At 41.1% G+C, this 19189-nt stretch overlaps 2 protein-coding genes across 3 annotated transcripts in view; one reads left to right on the top strand and one right to left on the bottom strand.

Annotated features, from left to right (window-relative positions):
• The first annotated feature begins 1500 nt into the window (after window positions 1–1500).
• Window positions 1501–15009, top strand: LOC124640610 (transketolase-like protein 2). The gene is made up of 13 exons (XM_047178450.1): window positions 1501–1700; window positions 4932–5049; window positions 5543–5760; window positions 7199–7349; window positions 8111–8338; window positions 8872–9059; window positions 9906–9977; window positions 10143–10266; window positions 11092–11240; window positions 12266–12383; window positions 12694–12805; window positions 13170–13289; window positions 13845–15009. The coding sequence occupies exons 1-13, from the start codon at window positions 1603–1605 to the stop codon at window positions 14015–14017; spliced, it is 1869 nt and encodes a 622-aa protein (XP_047034406.1). The 5' UTR covers window positions 1501–1602; the 3' UTR covers window positions 14018–15009.
• The window catches only part of LOC124640609, a 33469-nt gene continuing 29171 nt past the window's right edge, over window positions 14892–19189 (bottom strand). For both annotated transcript variants that reach the window (XM_047178448.1, XM_047178449.1), the window contains exon 3: window positions 14892–17820. In XM_047178448.1, coding sequence (XP_047034404.1) covers window positions 15753–17820 — 2068 coding nt within the window. In that variant the 3' untranslated portion in view covers window positions 14892–15752. The remainder of the gene's footprint in view (window positions 17821–19189) is intronic.

Below are 19189 nucleotides of genomic sequence, written 5' to 3'. Positions count from 1 at the left end.
GTAGTAGCGTAGCTGATTTCTGGCGTATCACTGTTTAAAATATTTACTACATACAAGACACAGATTTGCAGATTTTGCTTTTTTATTTAAAATAATGTTTTTACTTATCCAATAATATTTGTAAGTTAATCTGTGAGAAAGTAAATCTGTGTAGACCTTCTTACAAATGCAGAAAAAAAAGACTGGAACGCATTCGAAAATTAAACTTCTTAATCGTAAATGCCATAAAAATAACTTGTACTTAATAGACATTGAGTCCTACATCAAAAATCAATCGCTACACGAGCCGTGACGCGCTGGTCACATCCTCGCTACGCCAACGGAGTCAGGTGAACAAAGGTCCGGCTTGATACGTCAGCGCGATTTAGAATAGCCACCCTCGTTTTATCGTAAACTCAACCACCTTCATCATCACCTACCGCTATTCCAAAACCAACCTTACTACCCTGTAATAAGAGCTAAGACGACTGCACGATTAAGTTTGACATGTATATGACGTTTTTATCAACATGTACATTCGATTTGTAACTCTATTCCATTGCAATAGAAGTGATAATGAGTGTAATTGTAAGGTTGTTCTAGTGATGTCCCCGCATCGGTAGTTCGGATTCAATTCAATATGACAGGCGTTTGATCGCGTCGTTTGGCGGATATTACTCAAACAATGTTCAAGTGCTTTTAATACAAGCGCTATCGATGTTTGTAATGTCTAATAAATTTGACGCTTTGTATATTTTATTGTTTGTAGGTCCTTAAGAAACTGCTTGGTATGTAACCTGTGCATTTGTTGTGTGTGTGTGTTTTATCACTCTTATCTATGTATCTACGTGGGTGAAGAATAAGACCTACTATACGATTACCAGTTTACTCTGGCTTTTAATATAACTTTGTAATTAATCTCTAATCACCTACACAACTATGTACCTACTGGTCAGAATGCATAACATTACAAATGAATAGTGTACAAACTGTGCAAAGGACTTGAAAGGACTCAGGACTAGTACTTATACGATTTCTATCATATAAAAATAATGCTGATTTCATCAAAAAGAAGCCCAAGACAATTAATTCGCCTGAAAATTTGTTATGGTTGCTTAAGACCCACATAATCATTTTTTTGTTTTTAATAAATTACAGTAATTTCTTTACATTGGACAATTTTTTTACTTTTAGCCGGCTATCTCGTTAAAGACTGTTGACTCGTTAAACTTGAACTTGTACATACAACGCCATCCGTTGGTAAACTGTAGAACTTGGTCACAAAATATTCCTAAAAGCGCACCAGAGATGGCAGCACCATCGGATTGTTTACTGACTTGAAATATTTTCCATTAAGGTATATGAATACACAATTGTTTTTATGAACTAAGATCAATCAGCTAAAACTGATTATAATTGAATTTAATACAAAAGTATAGAGAAATAACCTGTTGCACAGCGAGGTTCGTTGGCCGATAAAAAACTGATGAATAATCTCTGACAGCGATTGTCATTCCGTTTGGCGTTTGTCAATTCATTGAATCCGGCGGCGGGCAAGCGACCGGTCGCAAACAACGTGGTTATAGTTTTCGTTTGAAAAATACACAAAAAAACACGTCCAAGATGAAAGGCGACAAGAACGTAGACATCCAGGCTCTCAAAGACATCGCCAACAAGCTGAGGATCGACAGCATCGTTGCTACTAACGCCTCCAAGTCTGGGTAAGTGGATAACCTTAATGCATTCGCCGCTTTATTGAAGGTCCTATGAAGGTTATTGTGCCGATTTCTTGCTTATTAGAATCCTATAGAACATATTCTTAGTAGTTTCGTGGTTCTGTACATCAAAATAAGTTGTTGCAACATTGTTTGTTGACATTATCCTTTTTTTGTTATTTTTGTCATAAATTAGAGTTATTGTAGGGCTTATCGGCGGTCGCCGGCCGGCAACAAGTCGGTGCGGCACATAGGTCGCTTACTCAATTCCGGTGTACTTTGGTAGCGTTTGTGGCCGGTGGTTGCGCGATCCTCCCTTGGAGGTTATGAGAACCATGTGACTGGTTGCTATCACGCCATGCCCCCAAGGTCATCGCCCTCAAAGCTCACTCACCATAGGAAATCGATTGTTTATTGTGTTTCTGACATGCATTAAGTAATAATGCTAATAAGAATTTTCCATCACATGAAGGTTGGCCTATATTATATAGGTAACTTTTGTAATGTAGGTAGACATGAAATCAAGTTGAATATGAATATTTGTCAGTAACAAAATAATTAAGTTATATTACTGAAAATGATAACTACATTAACTATTATTTTCACTATTAATGTGTATGCAAAATATTCTTTAGTAGTGCAATCTGGGATTGAAATCTTATCATTATTATAGAGAACAATAACTAAGTTAGCCTTTACTGAACAAACAAGTTATACAAGCAGAGCTGATAGTTGAAGTTAATAAGTAGGTACTCTTTACACAAAATCATATTTCTAAAGAAGTCTATTTGTGCATAATTTGTCATGCTGATCTTATTTCTAATGTGTTTATGTAAACTTGCCAAATCATGACTTATCCATACAAGTCATAGTGACTAATAAATATTAAACGGTGGCTAATTTCCAAGATATTTCTTGCCCAATTAAATGCAATCATTTACATTATTAATTCATGTTTAATTCACACTATTTACTTATTCTATAATTAACTAGAGTTACGGTTTACAGTTAAGAATAACTGCTATAATCAGTTACATAATGAATGGTTCTGTAGCTACGGCAATCTTAGGGTCAACTGATATGAGACGTCAAGGTGCTCAGTAAAGTCAAGTAAAGGTTATTGACAATATCTATTAATTTGACAGTTTTGTTCAGTTGAAATAGCTGTTATCAGCTTCACCTGGTAGTTAATTTCGATTAAACTATGTAAATGCAACATTAAATTTAATTAAAATAATGTAGCATTACATCCTATTTATGTGTATATTGTATGTAATGACATGCAAAACTATAGTTTGTCATCATCTCATCCTCCGAGCCTTTTCCCAAACTATGTTGGGGTCGGCTTCCAGTCTAACCGGATTCAGCTGAGTACCAGTGCTTTACAAGAAGCGACTGCCTATCTGACCTCCTCAACCCAGTTACCCGGGCAACCCGATACCCCTTGATTAGACTGGTGTCAGACTTACTGGCTTCTGACTACCCGTAACGACTGCCAAGGATGTTCAATGACAGCCGGGACCTACAGTTTAACGTGCCATCCGAAACACAGTCATTGGTGTCTAAGGTATATTTAGAAAGTACATACAAACTTAGAAAAGTTGCATTGGTACTTGCCTGACCTGGAATCGAACCCGCACCCTCATACTCGAGAGGTTGGTTCTTTGCCCACTAGGCCACCACAACTTTTTTTCTAAAACTATAGTTTGTGTGTAAGACTTAAGGAAAGTAGATTTTTAGAATGTAGATGTGACTTCAATAATATGTCAATTGAATAAATAAACTGTCATGTTATTTTCTAAGGCATAATATAAACATTTGCACTAAAATTGCATACCATCTGTTATAATTACAACATGGGTTGTACATAGCAACCCAAAGCAACTCAATAAGTACTATATAATAAACAGCATACAAAAGCCTACAAATTAGATACCAAGCAAGTTTATCAATGCATCTTATCTTACTACAGCATTATACAAATCTTTACTGTGATATGAACGATAGCTAAAGTATTTGTATGTGTATAGATTTTTATTTATTGCAATGAAATCTAACGTTCGTAAGTATGGTCATGAACTTAAAATATACTTTGTACTTTTTTAGTTAATTTATCTTAACTCCCTGAAAGTCTAAATAAGTTTAAAAAAATAGAGGATAATCAATTTTATAAGTCTATAAATAGGTGTTTAGATTTGTTTGCGTACCTACTGCTTACCCAATTACCTATTAATTTATTGACACTCATTTACTTATGTCATAGTACTTGTCCTCGTCTTTAACACGTCAATAAATTATAAGAGAGTGACGTATTATATAACGTACATACTAAGTACCTAACATAACTACACACTAAACTCAAACACACGAAGCTACTTAAATCTGCAAAATTCCCGATCAACATTGAACCTTGTACTTTGTAAATACAGTTGAAAATTGACTGTAGTAACTTGATATGCTGGCGTCTGTTCTGCAGATACTTTCCACAGCACGAAAACTAATTTCAACACAAAATCTCCAATAGATGAGTGTACAGTTGAGTGCCAAAGCAAGCCGTTTGTCGTACTCGCGCCGACTAGTTGTCGACCGCGGGCAGTAGCATTCATACACTATAGTCTATACATAATTAACTGTAGATCATTATTATTTACACATTAATTAATTATTATTGACCATCTGCTCTATGACATATGTAGCAAAGCAGGAGTCCTTACGTTTTTTGCAATGAAGTAGTAATGATCAACTGTTTTTTACATCAACATATTTGTTCAAAGTAAGTACTTGTCTATTCAAGGCCACCAATAAAAGGTGAAGGACCGCAAATACGGTGATCACTTTTCTGTTTTTAATTATAGGTATAAAAACTTATTTCTTGCATTACTTAGCCTTTTTATTTCATTCTAGTATTCCAATAGTTTCGGTCTACATAACATGGTCACGGTCTAAACTTTTGCACAACGATCAAATTGAAACATAAATTTTGTTTGCATTAAGATGACAAACCAAATACCAACAACACCCAGACTAAAAGTATCTATAACATTCCTTAGTACTCAACATATCATATTCTCAATCGAAATTGTCTCATACTGTAAAATTACAACAAGCCAATTTGAGACATATTCTTAGTGCAGTAAAGTTCAATTTTCTACATGTCGGAATCAGTGTAGCGAACTCTTCATGCGAATTTGTACCCTATGTGAAGGACTTAAGATTAATTTTCTATGTTATTTGCAGTCACCCAACATCATGCGCCTCCATGGCAGAGATCATGTCGGTGCTGTTCTTCCACACCATGCGGTACAAGATCTCGGCGCCCAGGGACGCCTCCGCCGACCGGTTCATTCTGTCCAAGGTAAGCACAATAACCTGCTATGTAACCAGCGAATTCTAATATTACAGGGCTGTGGGACTCTTCAAAACACTTGCCCACCCCTTATGTAACTAAAGATTCCAGAAAGTAATGCGTTTTACTTACAAAACAAGTGCAACTTCCCATCCCTTCTACCCATAATGGAAGAAGTTATATAATCATTTTCTATAAAAAAAAATGCTGTCCAAGGTTTTAATGTCTGCAATAAACCAGTGACTAGGTTAAGGTCCAAGTCTGCAGTATTGACAAGCGCAATACGACGCTATAATGCACTGCAGAACTTTTATTATCGCAAGCTAAGAAGCCCCGACGTGTCTTATTGCAAAAACACGAAACTGAAACATAAGTAAAGGTATACATACCTACTGAAACATAACAAGGAAGTAGGTATAGCCATTTACAGTTACGGAACTTCCCGTGGGAATTATTGATAGTGGGAAGTATTTTAAATAACCAAAATGATACCCATATCCAGGGTCACGCAGCCCCCATCCTATACGCAGCCTGGGCTGAGGCAGGTCTGTTCCCCGTGGAGGAGCTGAAGAACCTCCGCAAGCTGGACTCCGACCTGGAGGGACACCCCACCCCCCGCCTCAACTTCGTAGATGTGGGCACTGGCTCGCTCGGACAGGGGCTGGCTGTCGCCGCCGGTATGGCCTACGTTGGCAAGTACTTCGACCAGGCACCTTACAGGTACGTAATTTGTTTTAGAGTTGAAAATGAATTGATAAAGACGCATAGGACTCTATTACATGTGTAGAACAAGTACCTTATCAAAATCATATGCCTAGCTTTTTTCCAAAAACTTCGAATTGCGGTTCCAATCTTACCAGATCCAATTGATTGTAATAGGCATGATGACAGTAATCAAAAATCATTAAAATAATATATTTATTAAATTAAACTTGAAGCTTGGAATATAAAACGCGCATTGTTTTCTTTATTAATAATGTGATTAATATGTATTTTTATAAAATAAAATTACGAAATAAGGCAATCCGCCATGATATCTTGAACACCAATCAGAGCTCGTGACGTCATCTCTGAAAACAACTCGCGCGAAAGCGCGCGAACGTCACATTTCGTTATTGTGAACTTCCACTGCGATCTTTGTTTTTAATTAATTGTTTATAACACGAGTTATGGAGCCCGGATTTATCAAGGCAAACAGCGCTAATTTGCCTAGAATGGATATCATAATGCTGGGAGAGTTTTTGGCATCAAATAAAGATTTTTGTTCAGCTGAATTTAGAAATGTTAAAACTTCCATGTAAGTATACTAGTTTAATTAAAAAACTTCCATTTAAGTGTATTAGTTTAATTTAAAAAACTTCTATGTTAGAATATTAGTTTAATTAAAAACAATTTTAGTTATAAATAATTCCTCAAATAAACACATACATATAAATACATGATATGAATAAAATGCGTAATATAACAGCAATGAGAGATGAAACCTAACCTCGAAATAGTTATTTACATTATAAACTATGCTAGAATCTAGAGAACTATGTAATAACTTACATCAAAGTGATCTTCACAAAAATAAAGTTGTACCCTGGGCAATATTGCTTTTGAATCTCGCCTTGCAAGTTTAAGCCACTTGTTTCGTATTTTTTTATTGTGAGGAACGTACACAAATAACTTATCAGGAGTTGTTTTGAGATGTGTTCTTACACTGGGGGACCCCACAACACCTATGCACTTTCGAATTCATATTTAATAACACAAAAAACTTAATTATTGCACGAGCGTTGTTTACTTACGTCTTGTAATTTCAGTCGTGACGTCACAAGTGACGACATGACACTGACAAGCGTTTTCGCGCCGGATTCAAAGTGGACAGAGAAAAATGCAATTATTTGATAAAAAACTTCACATTTTCTTAAAATTAATAATTTTTCATATAAAATAGACGTATACCTACATCATACAAAGGAATTTAAAAATTTGTCATCATGCCTATTCTACTTTACTACTACCTCAGTTAACAAAAAAAAACTAGCTATCTCCAAGGAATATCTTATTGACCCAGGCACCATTATTCCAATTGTCTGTTTAAAATGTATTCCATACTCGTAGCTTTACGTTCCTTCAAGAAACATTTCACAATGATATCCTCGTATTCCAGGGTGTACTGCCTGGTGGGAGACGGCGAGGCGGCCGAGGGCAGCGTGTGGGAGTCGCTGCACTTCGCCAGCCACTACAAGCTAGACAACCTTGTGGTCATTTTCGACGTCAACCGCCTCGGCCAGTCCGAGCCCACCTCGCTGCAGCACCAGGTATATCAACCACAACATTTATTCTCGGTTATTTGACACGCATATAGGACACAAAACAGACAGTCAAATGTTCATGCAAAAACACAAAAATCTTGGTAAAATAGTAACACAAAATAACAATGTAGGAAAAAAATATGCATACCTATATAGGTATCTCATCTGTGCATGATCATATAACAATGAATACGAGGTAAGACACCAGACGAGATGACAAACTATTTGTTTGTAGACACTACTTATATGCCTTGAGTATGTTGTTCATAGTAACACCGCTTTCACCGCCTATACCGCCACATATCGCGTACGATACAGATAAGATAACGTATAAATACTGAATATTTGGTTTTCATAACATGCAATCAAATAGATATGATTTAATCGGTTACATTAGTGCGAAAATTTGGCCTTGAATGATGACAATGCACTTTTACAATCACCTTGTCGCACATTTTAATACTAATATCGAATAAAATAAGTGCTTGCATGAGATGAGAAAATACAATTGTATCCAAAAAATTTATAAAATATTTATTTAGCTTGTTATTCTGGTCGATTGCAAGTTATTTTTTATTGTAAAAGAAAGATTGCTTTTTCAAAAATATCCAATAATGCAGTAAAATTAAAAAAAGTGCATTCTTTATAATATCTTAATTTAAATTGTTTGAGCATTTAAATGAAGCCTTTTTTCATATACTCAACATTGCAATTTGTCGTAGTCACCTAAAAAATAACGAAATCTGACCATAAACATTTATCCTTAGCTGGACGTGTACGACGCTCGCATGAAAGCGTTCGGCCTACACTCGCTGGTGGTGGACGGGCACGACGTGTCGGAGCTGGTGAAGGCCTTCGACGAGGCCGCCGCCGCCCCCGGCAAGCCCACCGCCATCATCGCCAAGACATTCAAGGGGAAGAACTTCCCCGGCATCGAGGACTTGGAGAACTGGCACGGCAAGGCCTTGGGCGCTGATGGTGATAAGATCATCAAGGTAAATCTTATTTATATTCATTTTTTTATTTCTTATTTGAATGTCGATGAAAACTGAGAGTAAATATAAAATTAATTAGTCAAGATTGACTAATAAAAATATCGGAGACATGACTTATTACGTCATGTTTTTTTTTTTAATAATGTACATATTTTATTATTAATAATGAAAGTAGCGATGTGTGCACTAGCTGAATATACAATAGTGCATAATGTATTGTGCATTATAAATAGTTCGTGCAACATAAATAGTGTGTCGTACTCACGCGGTCGCTGTCGGCCGATGTGGGCAGTAGCATTCATACATTTATTTTACCTTTATTTATTTTTCACTCTTTTATTAAGTTATGGCATTGTTTATATGTAAATTTTTAGAGCTTTTATTCAACCTTCCTCACCATTATGTAAAAAGTTATTTTGTCTCTAGAACACAGACTAAAACCTGGAACATAACTATCAAACCTTATACATGTCATACAATCTACGAAAAATCAACCATAACTCCACAAAAATAAAGTCCAACCTCCCCCGCAGCACCTGCAATCCCTGATCAAGAACAACAGCATCACGCTGAAGCCCAAGGCCCCGCTGGCCGAGGCCCCTGCGGTGCACATCGGCGACATCACGCTGTCGGCGCCGCCCGCGTACAAGGCGGGCGAGCTCGTCGCCACGAGGCTCGCCTACGGAACTGCCTTGAAGAAGATCGCCGACACTAATATGCGGTATGTGGACTGACAACAATCATTAGCAGCCTTTTTGACGTCCGACTGATAGACACAGGCTTCTTCTCAGACAGAGAACTGACGATATTGTGTAGTTTTGACGCGTCTTTTTCTATTTGTGGTGCTATATTGTTGTGTTCTGAATGAGATGTGTGAAAAATCAATTGATTTTACATATAATGTTCATATGAAGTAACTGGTGTCTTCATGGAAATGAGATAGACGTTGAATAGTAATGTTTTGTATAAGTGTCTAAGTGTTGGTTTATCAAGTAATCAGACAGACACAACAAAGTGCTATATCGATATTATTGCTTCCTAATAATGTTTTATCTTATTTACTATGCAGTGTAACTACCTCAGTAATCCCGAACCTATACTCGCAACAATATTGCATGGCTTATCACGTCACTGTTATCAATCCATTTGTCTCGGAACATTTACTATAGTTTCATTAACCTACCTCAAGGCATGCACCAGCTATATTATGTAGTAGTGCACTAATCTAGTGCATTATAATCAGTCGGTGCAATATTATACTATGTGTGTCGTACTCACGCGGCCGATGTCGGCCGATGTGGGCAGTAGCATTCATACATGTATGTTAAACTACCTTCCAACAGCGGTTTCTTGCGAACCACTCCGCGCACCCGGATAAGAGTTGCTTATGTGTTCAAAGTCAAATCATTTATTTCAAAGGACTTATGTATAAGCTATATTATTGCCAAGTTTCATCATATGTTTAGTCGTTGACGCGTAAAGAAGTAAACACCATGCATTCGCAACCGCTTGTATATTATTAGTGTGATCTGTTACATTATTATATTGTATTTTATTTGTTCCACAGTGTGATCGCGTTGGACGGCGACACAAAGAACTCCACGTTCAGTGACAAACTGCGCAACGCCTATCCTGAAAGGTATAGTTTTGGACTTTAGTTTTTTTTTGTTTCCATATGTTTGATTATTTGAAATTTGAATTGAGAATCAATGGTTTCGATCTATTTGATTCAGCAAAAGTAATTTGGGGTGTCATTTTTGTTTGCTTAATTTGTTGAATAACGTTCATGTATGATGTACCTCAGATACATCGAGTGCTTCATCGCGGAGCAGAACCTTGTTGGCGTGGCGACGGGCGCCGCGTGCCGGGACCGGGCGGTGGTGTTCGCCTCCACCTTCGCCGCATTCTTCACCAGGACATTCGATCAGGTCAGAATATGTTTATTGATACCTGTTTTTTGTTTTAGGTTTTCAAATGTTTGAAATGTGTGGAAGCAGAATGTAGTCCTCTCCCCTCGACTAGTTTTCCTACGGCATTGATACTAAATATTTTTCCTAACATTTCTTCATCATCATCAGCTCTACCATAGGATGTCCACAGCTGAACGTAGGTCTCTCTCTTAAATTTCCACAGATATTGGTTGGTTGGTTTATATATTCTGCTAACATTTAGTAATCCTAAATAATATTATAAATGTGAAAGTAACTCTGTCTGTCTGTCTGTCTTTTCTTCACGCCTAAACTACTGAACCGATTTGTGTGAAATTTGGTACAGACATAGTTTGGAACTTGAGAAAGGACATAGGATAGTTTTTATTTCAAAAAAAAAATATTCCGGACATATAGCGCCATCTATTGGTCAAACCAAAAATAAGCCGGAAGTCACTATTCCATGCGAACGAAGTCGCGGGCAAAAGCTAATAAATAAATAAATAATGTCGGGACACCTTTTCACACACGGTCGGTTAGCCCCATGGTAAGTTATTAATTAACTTGTGTTATGGGTGCTAACACAACTGATAAACTACATATAGCTACATATATACATATTGATAAATACATATTGTAACACCCAGACCACGGCCAACAAGCATGCTCATCACACAAATGTCGACCGAGCCGGGAATCGAACCCGGGACCTCAGGTTCGGCGGTCCGGCATGGTGACCATTGCGCCATCGAGGTCGTCAAAAAGCTAGTAGCTAAATAAGTTATCGCTTGATTTCATCATTTATAAATAATCCGTGTTTTGTAGATCCGCATGGGCGCCATCAGCCAGTCGAACATCAACCTGGCGGGCTCGCACTGCGGCGTCAGCATCGGCGAGGACGGACCCAGTCAGATGGGCCTCGAGGACCTCGCCCTCTTCCGCGCCGTGCCCACCGCCACCGTCTTCTACCCCTCGTGAGTGTACTGTAGCTTGTGCCCAGTCAGATGGGCCTCGAGGACCTCGCCCTCTTCCGCGCCGTGCCCACCGCCACCGTCTTCTACCCCTCGTGAGTGTACTGTAGCTTGTGCCCAGTCAGATGGGCCTCGAGGACCTCGCCCTCTTCCGCGCCGTGCCCACCGCCACCGTCTTCTACCCCTCGTGAGTGTACTGTAGCTTGTGCCCAGTCAGATGGGCCTCGAGGACCTCGCCCTCTTCCGCGCCGTGCCCACCGCCACCGTCTTCTACCCCTCGTGAGTGTACTGTAGCTTGTGCCCAGTCAGATGGGCCTCGAGGACCTCGCCCTCTTCCGCGCCGTGCCCACCGCCACCGTCTTCTACCCCTCGTGAGTGTACTGTAGCTTGTGCCCAGTCAGATGGGCCTCGAGGACCTCGCCCTCTTCCGCGCCGTGCCCACCGCCACCGTCTTCTACCCCTCGTGAGTGTACTGTAGCTTGTGCCCAGTCAGATGGGCCTCGAGGACCTCGCCCTCTTCCGCGCCGTGCCCACCGCCACCGTCTTCTACCCCTCGTGAGTGTACTGTAGCTTGTGCCCAGTCAGATGGGCCTCGAGGACCTCGCCCTCTTCCGCGCCGTGCCCACCGCCACCGTCTTCTACCCCTCGTGAGTGTACTGTAGCTTGTGCCCAGTCAGATGGGCCTCGAGGACCTCGCCCTCTTCCGCGCCGTGCCCACCGCCACCGTCTTCTACCCCTCGTCAGTACATTATAAGCTTATATTTCCATCATTAACAGTATTATAGCGCGGCCCTTACCGCTCTAGCTATAGCCTCACTCTTAACTCCCGGCCGCGCCGCGCGTCGGCACTGAGCGATTCACCGCGGAGCACGATTCATGGAAACTTATGTCCGTCCATAAAAAATGTTCTGTATAATCTCCGAAATACAAACACGAACGGCACTAAATATGGGTGCAATATTGTACGGATGGCGTGGTAATTTTATATACTCTTCCTCACAATATAACAAGTAATGCTATGTACACAGTGACGCGGTGTCGACGGAGCGAGCGGTGGAGCTGGCGGCCAACACGAAGGGCATCTGCTACATCCGCACCTCGCGGCCCAACACCGCCATCCTCTACGCCAACGACGAGGTCTTCAAGGTAAGCAGCATTACTATTATTTCTTATTTATTGTAAATTAACATTTGAATGTTGACAAGCACCTTATAGTTATGCACTGTATTATATCATACGACCGCTGACTCAAACACGGGTTTAATACAAAATTGTGAAAACCCTTGCAGTTTAATCAAGGTCGGTTGATAAGGGGAGCCTTACAATCAGCATGTACTATACAAGAGACATTTACTTTTGCGTAGCATATTCCCAACGCCCAACTAAATAAAAACAGCCACCAAATATGGCTATTTCAAGTTAAACATATATAACAAACACTACATTGTCTGCACAGGTGGGCTCGTCCAAGATAGTGCGTCAGTCCCCCAAGGACCGCGTGCTGCTCATCGGCGCCGGCGTCACGCTGCACGAGTGTCTGCTCGCTGCCGACAAGCTCAAGGCTGAAGGTAACTACATTACACCCTTCTTTACCAGTTCACACAGTCTTGTAACATAACCTATAAAGGGATTGTGGAGGGTTACACACATACACACAGTTAGTATAGCAGAAACATTTTCAAGATATTTTTAATTTATCATCGGCTTTTATACTGTTCCAATTGCGGACGTTTCATAAATAGAAAATGTTAACATTAATCACTTTACCTTGCTTAAAATTATGACTTATTTGTATACTGTAATCATGTTTTATGCGAAAAAATAAATCGAAATTGTTGTATATAACAATGTTCAAGGCCGATATTGTTAAATTTTTTAATACTTTTGAAGTAGATAAAAAGTCCACATGTATTTACTGTAACGTTCCAATAGGCGTGGAGGCCCGCGTGTTGGACCCGTTCACGATCAAGCCGCTGGACGAGGCGGCGGTGCAGCAGCACGCCAAGGCTGTCGGCGGCAGGGTCGTCGTCGTGGAAGACCACTACCAAGCCGGTTAGTACTCAACAACTTTTTCACATATTTTAAAAAGGCTTATAAAAGTACTCTCAAAACGGTTACAATTCAATGGACGTTATTTTATTTGGATTTATCTTATGTTTTGTATTCTAGTCCGTGTTTAATTGACTTCGAAAAAGAAGTAGGTTTTTGTATTGAAATGTTTAATTAGTATTGGGTTTGGGTTCTTCCAGGTTATATTAAGAAGTTATATTCTCGTGCATTGTCTTAAAAAAGTGGTTAGGTACTGTCAATGAACGCCGGGTCGGGCCATGTGTTGGAAAGTCCTTATATGTATCATTAAGTATATAATTCGCCTAGACGACGCCGAAATGTATTATAAAAATAATAAATATTATGCAGTCTGCGACGCAAGTGACTGCGTGTGCGCTCTCTGCGTTTAGGTTCGTCGGCGATCCGGCGAGCGGTAGGCATTTATCGCGCGCAAGCATATCGAGTGGGCAGGGGCCTGATACAACTTACTGCATTTTGTTCAGTATTCCTTCAAGTTGAGGTTGCAGCATTGTTTACAAATGATTATCACCATTACAGGTGGACTCGGCGAGGCAGTGCTGTCAGCCCTGGCGATGCAGCGCGACACGCTGGTGAAGCACGTGTGCGTCCGCGCCGTGCCGCGCTCCGGGCCGCCCGCCGTGCTGCTCGACCACTACGGCATCTCCGCGCCGCATGTACGCGCCGCCGCGCTAGCGCTGCTCAAGGCGTAAACACTCATACACACGCTGAGCTGAACTTTATTACATCATGTCAAGATAACTCGCACTCCCATTCAACTAAAAAGTAGATGTTCAATAATTCGCTTTTTGATGTTTCTTTTTGTGTGATTTGTAATGAAGTTCAGTTCTAACGTCTACTAGTTGTCCTCTTGTCGAATTTTTATTTCGTTTTGATACCCGATTGTTACATTCTTACGACTTGTTATCTTATTGATGGTTTTGCGCACAGAACTTGTTATTAATCAATTGTTATATCAAAGATTTGCAATCATACATGTTTGCTCTACGATCAGAATCAAAATTAACATTCCTGCAGGCATTCCGATTGTCTATGTTTATACAAGGTCTAATACTTTGAGCAGACAGCTTGAGAAAATTATGTAGTTCCTAAGAACATTATCTAAAGTTAAGTGAAGAAACATAATATAGATCTTTTTTCTATACTTTATATACAATATTGAAGTATATATCCGTGCCTTTGTTTATTGTGATGTTTCCGCACAAGTTGCGACTCCGGTCGAGTTTTTGATGGATTTTTGAAGGTTAGCGTGTAAGAGATATTTTATAGTTATTTTTGTATCAGCGTGTAGGCTCGCCGGTACAGCGAGCCGTTGTTAATCGGTATGTGGTTACTTTGTTGCCTACAGTGGACAAGTTTAAGTTTATATATTTTACATAAATCACTATTGGTCTTGTCATCACAGAAGTACATTAGAGTTCCATTTTCGGCAACAAAGGCTTTATAAAGTGCATTTTGTTCACTCACATTGTTATTACTCGCATAGTTGTACGACGGTGTTGTGTCACAGTCCCACAATCATGACGAGTATATTTTTGGGATCCTTTATCAAAATCAAACAAAATATTGATTCGGTTAAATGTTTTAATTGGTATATTACATTCCTGTTTTCATTATTTTGCTTTATATTTTAATCACTGGATCAAGTGGTCTTTTTTTGCAATAAAGTTTATTGTATACAAAACAGTGTATTTTTTTTTATAAAATTACGAAAACATTTTAAATAAAATGACAATAGAGCAGCAGTTAATAACAACGATGTATAAAACTTAACATTAATGACTAGAATGCCTCTGGTTGGCAATATGTACAGGTTGCCGATCGCCTAACGCTAACTACAGCTAAGTTAGAGGTGTGTCACGTGACTAGTTATGTTAGTACTCCAGTATTTAACTATAACAACATTAATAGCGCCCAACGTAGTCTTATCTAGTCTTTACAACAGTTTTGTTATAAAACTTGACTATACAATAATAAATATTAGGCATTTGTAAATAAGTACATACAATATTATACACAAGTTCAGTACTTTCAACGAGCCGAGCCGTTATAGGATTATAAATTCGTACATATTTATATAAAACACCATTACACAATTATACATTTACTTACATTATAATAATAAACAACAAATAATTTAAACCAAAGCGAAGATACGATAGTAAGATAATAACCATTCAATATGGACGGAGTGGCGATCAAGAACAAAACAACACAATTAATAGTTTTAAAATCTCACTAAACACGATTATTAAATGCATTATTCGACCGTCAACAGCGGCCGGGTTAATTCTCCAGCGTCCGAATAACTTCACGTTATGTACAAGCACAAGGGGTTCAATTCAATTCCTCGTACAGTGAGCACGTCAGCCTTCCGTGCGGAGCCAGTGCGGCGAGTGTGACGTCATGTTACGTTCACGCGTGACGTCACCCCCACTCCCCGCGCGCCTCGCCGGCGGGGGGCGGCGCGGGGGAGGCGGGGGTGGCGGGGGCGGGAGGCGCGGGGTGCTCGGCGGAGGCGTGCGTGGCGTCCTCGAGCTCGCCGGGCAGGTAGTCCTTCCAGCTGCGGAACAAGTACCGCGTGAACTTCCTCAGCTGCCGGAACTTGCAGTACGTCGCCCCCTCCGCCGACTGCAACTGCTGCGTCTGTATCAAAAACCCCTTCTCCTTGAACGTCTGCTCTAGCTTCTCTCGCTGTAAACTTTTCCTCGATTTCCTCTTCTTTTTATTCAAGTCTTCTTTGCTCAGAGCCGTACTCTGCTCTTCTACTTTCGGCTGCGAGGTCGACGTTTCCGCTGAAGCGTTAGCATTCTTGCCTTGATTTGAGTCCCGTTGTAAATATTCGTAACCTTTATTCCCCTTGTTCCCTGTGCCGCTATAATATCTGAAGTTGCCGCCGGAGTCAACTGATAGCATTTTTTTCTCTTGCAACGAAGGCTTGGAGCCTCCGGTGAACTTGAACTTACAAATGCTGACCTCCGTGGTAGGCGTGGTGGAGCTGGTCTTGCTCGGCATCGGCGGGATGAATATCGCCGAGCGTTTTCTCTTCACTGGGCCCTGCACTGGGTTCGGAGACACTCGCTTCATTTTGGTTTGATCTGGACTCCGTTTCGCTTCCTCCACTTGTTTTATCACTTTAGGGTCTAACAGTTCTGAAATTTGTTTGAGCACTAATTTGTTTTTGTTATCGTCTACGGAAGAGTTTTCTGACACTTCACTAACACTGTTGGGCGTGGAGGCAGAGCCCCGGTTGTCGGCGTCGCCGGGGAAAGGCAGGTGTCCGGCCGCCGCCAGCCGGCGGTAGTACAGCAGCTGCGTCTGCAGCGCCAGCGGGTGCATGTAGATGCCGGCGTTGGGCCAGTACACGTAGCCGGGGAACTTGCCGTCGCTGTCGGGGCTGGCGGAGGACTGCGCCGGCTCCGACAGCGTGGGCGACACGTTGCGCGGCCGCGACAGCTCGGGCGAGCTGCTGGCCGTCACCGGCGACAGGTTCGTGTTCCGCTGTATGACCGAGATCGCGTTCGGAGGCTGCTCAGCCTTCACGCCGTCCTGCTCCGAACTCTCAGTTTCTACTTCAGTCTTTACTTCAGGTAGGGACGAGTAAATGTTCCCGAACTTTTTCTGTATTTGGATCTTAAGATCGTGTAAATCTCTGATGCACAGGTTCAGAGGCTCGTCGTCACTGTGAAGGGGTCCTGCGATGGTGACCGGCGCCTCGGGCATCGGCTCGTCCGGGCTGGAAAACTTAGGTGGCGTCATTGATTCCAGTCGCTTTTTGTTTTCTTGTGACAACTTCCTCTCCAATAAACTAGAGATAATTTTGTTCTGCAAGTCAGTTTTTGGGCTGCTCGTTGGAGGATTGTCCGTTCCCCTGAATGGCGGGCACATGTTGAGCTGATTTAGTCGGTCCTGCGCGGGCGGCGGTTGTCCCGGCACCACAGTCCCGTAGTTCTCATATATTAGGTGGCAGATATCTGCTTTCTTGGGCTTCCGCCCTCTCCTCGGCTTGGAGTTGTTCAGCGTCATCTCTCCCATATACGGCAAGTCGTCGTACGTGACAATTTTGCTTGGAGCTATGGCGGGGTTCTTCTTTTTCTTCTCGTCCTTGGCGGGTGGTTTGGGCGCCATGTTGATCATGGAAGACACTTGTGGCACGGTTAGTGTTCCAGTCTCATTCTGTATGCCCGCCAGCCTTTGCGCCCAGATCTTAAACGTTTCGTTACTGAAGTTGTTGATGTCAAAGTTTGGTTCAGCTTTGGGTTTGTCCGCGGGCTTGTGCTTCTGCTGCGCCTGTTTAGCGGCGTTGGCTTTCTGCAGGCTCTGCTCGTAGTGGTCGAGGTACTCCTGAGGCAGCGCCTGGTGGTGGAACTTCAGCTTCCATCGGTTCTTCTGTCTGTTGCGAGCGTGCTTCGGTTTGGGAGACTCCTGCTTCTCAAGGCGCTCTTTGCTGGCCGACAGGAGCTGCTGACGTAACAGCTCTTTGTTCTCCGATGTCCTGAAAATAGAAAAAAAACGTGATATTTAAAGAATGTATAAAGAAGATAGTTCTAAGATACAATATGGTTGATAGTGAACATTGTGTACCATAAACAAGGAATATATTTGGAGCATGTGAGCCACAACATTCCTGCCATTGCTGTCATGGCTTGAAACAACACAATCGTGTCCAGAAGTTGGCAGGCGCCACAGTTAGCTACACCTCCATCATCCTCCGAGCCTTTTTCCCAATCATGTTGGGGTCGGCTTCCAGTCTAACCGGATTCAGCTGAGTACCAGTGCTTTACAAGAAGCGACTGCCTATCTGACCTCCTCAACCCAGTTACCCGGGCAACCCGATGATACCCCTTGGTTAGACTGACACCAGTCTACTACTACCCGTAACGACTACCCGTAACGACTACCCGTAACGACTGCCAAGGATGTTCAATGACAGCCGGGACCTACAGTTTAACGTGCCATCCGAAACACAGCCAATGGTGTCTTAAGATATACTTAGAAAGTACATACAGACTTAGAAAAGTTGCATTGGTACTTGCCTGACCTGGGATCGAACCCGCGCCCTCATACTTGAGAGATTGGTCCTTTACCCACTAGGCCACCACGACTGCTTAGTTAGCTACACCTGTTACTCCGATATGTTCTGCGTGTTTACGAGACATTGACAAAATATCATATAATTACTGGTACTAAAATTGTTTATTTATTTATTTATCTACATACATTTACCATTACAGGTTACCCCAATGCGATAAATGCGCCTTAATTACATATAAATTATCTATACATATAATAAATCTGTAAAAAAACTGTGTCTGTACATTGAATATATTAAAAAAATAATAATTGGGTGGGGTTTAGAAACAGTAATGGAGCACAAATCCAAAAAAAAAATTCTGTCTGTTTGTCTGTATGTCTGTATGTCTGTATGTCTGTTTGTTTGTACACGCTAATCTTCCGAACTACTGAACGGATTTCAATGATTTTTTCTTTGTTGTATCAGTATTAGGCCTGGTCAACATATAGGCTATAATTTATCTTCGAAACTTGAAGACCTGATGCAGAACTCCAACAGACCAATAAAACTATAAGAGATACAAATATGGTGCCGTGGCAAAAATTGTTTCATTTGATGAGCATTTTCAGCTGAGATTATAAATTTTAAGATCTGGAACACCTGATGTGGAACCCCAAGAGCCCAGCTTCTCTGTACCATATACAGGTATGCCGTTTTAGCAAAAGTTGTTCAATTTGATAAGCACTTTCTATTGACTTATACAAATTGAAGATCTAAAACACCTGATGTGGAACTCCAGGGGCCCAGCTAGACTATAGCATATAGAGGTATGACGTTTTAGCAAAAGTTG

The sequence above is a fragment of the Helicoverpa zea genome, chromosome 21 (genome assembly GCF_022581195.2).
Source record: "Helicoverpa zea isolate HzStark_Cry1AcR chromosome 21, ilHelZeax1.1, whole genome shotgun sequence".
Lineage (NCBI taxonomy): Eukaryota > Metazoa > Arthropoda > Insecta > Lepidoptera > Noctuidae > Helicoverpa > Helicoverpa zea.
The sequence above is the reverse complement of the archived record's forward strand: the minus strand, read 5'-3'. Positions and strand labels throughout refer to the sequence as shown.

Excerpts from the sequence above, each read along its gene's own strand:
- LOC124640610 (XM_047178450.1), top strand. The coding sequence starts at position 1,603 with ATGAAAGGCGACAAGAACGTAGACATCCAGGCTCTCAAAGACATCGCC. Across the intron at positions 5,050-5,542 it reads ACCGGTTCATTCTGTCCAAG|GGTCACGCAGCCCCCATCCT; the intron begins GTAAGCACAATA and ends ACCCATATCCAG. Across the intron at positions 9,978-10,142 it reads CGCAACGCCTATCCTGAAAG|ATACATCGAGTGCTTCATCG; the intron begins GTATAGTTTTGG and ends GATGTACCTCAG.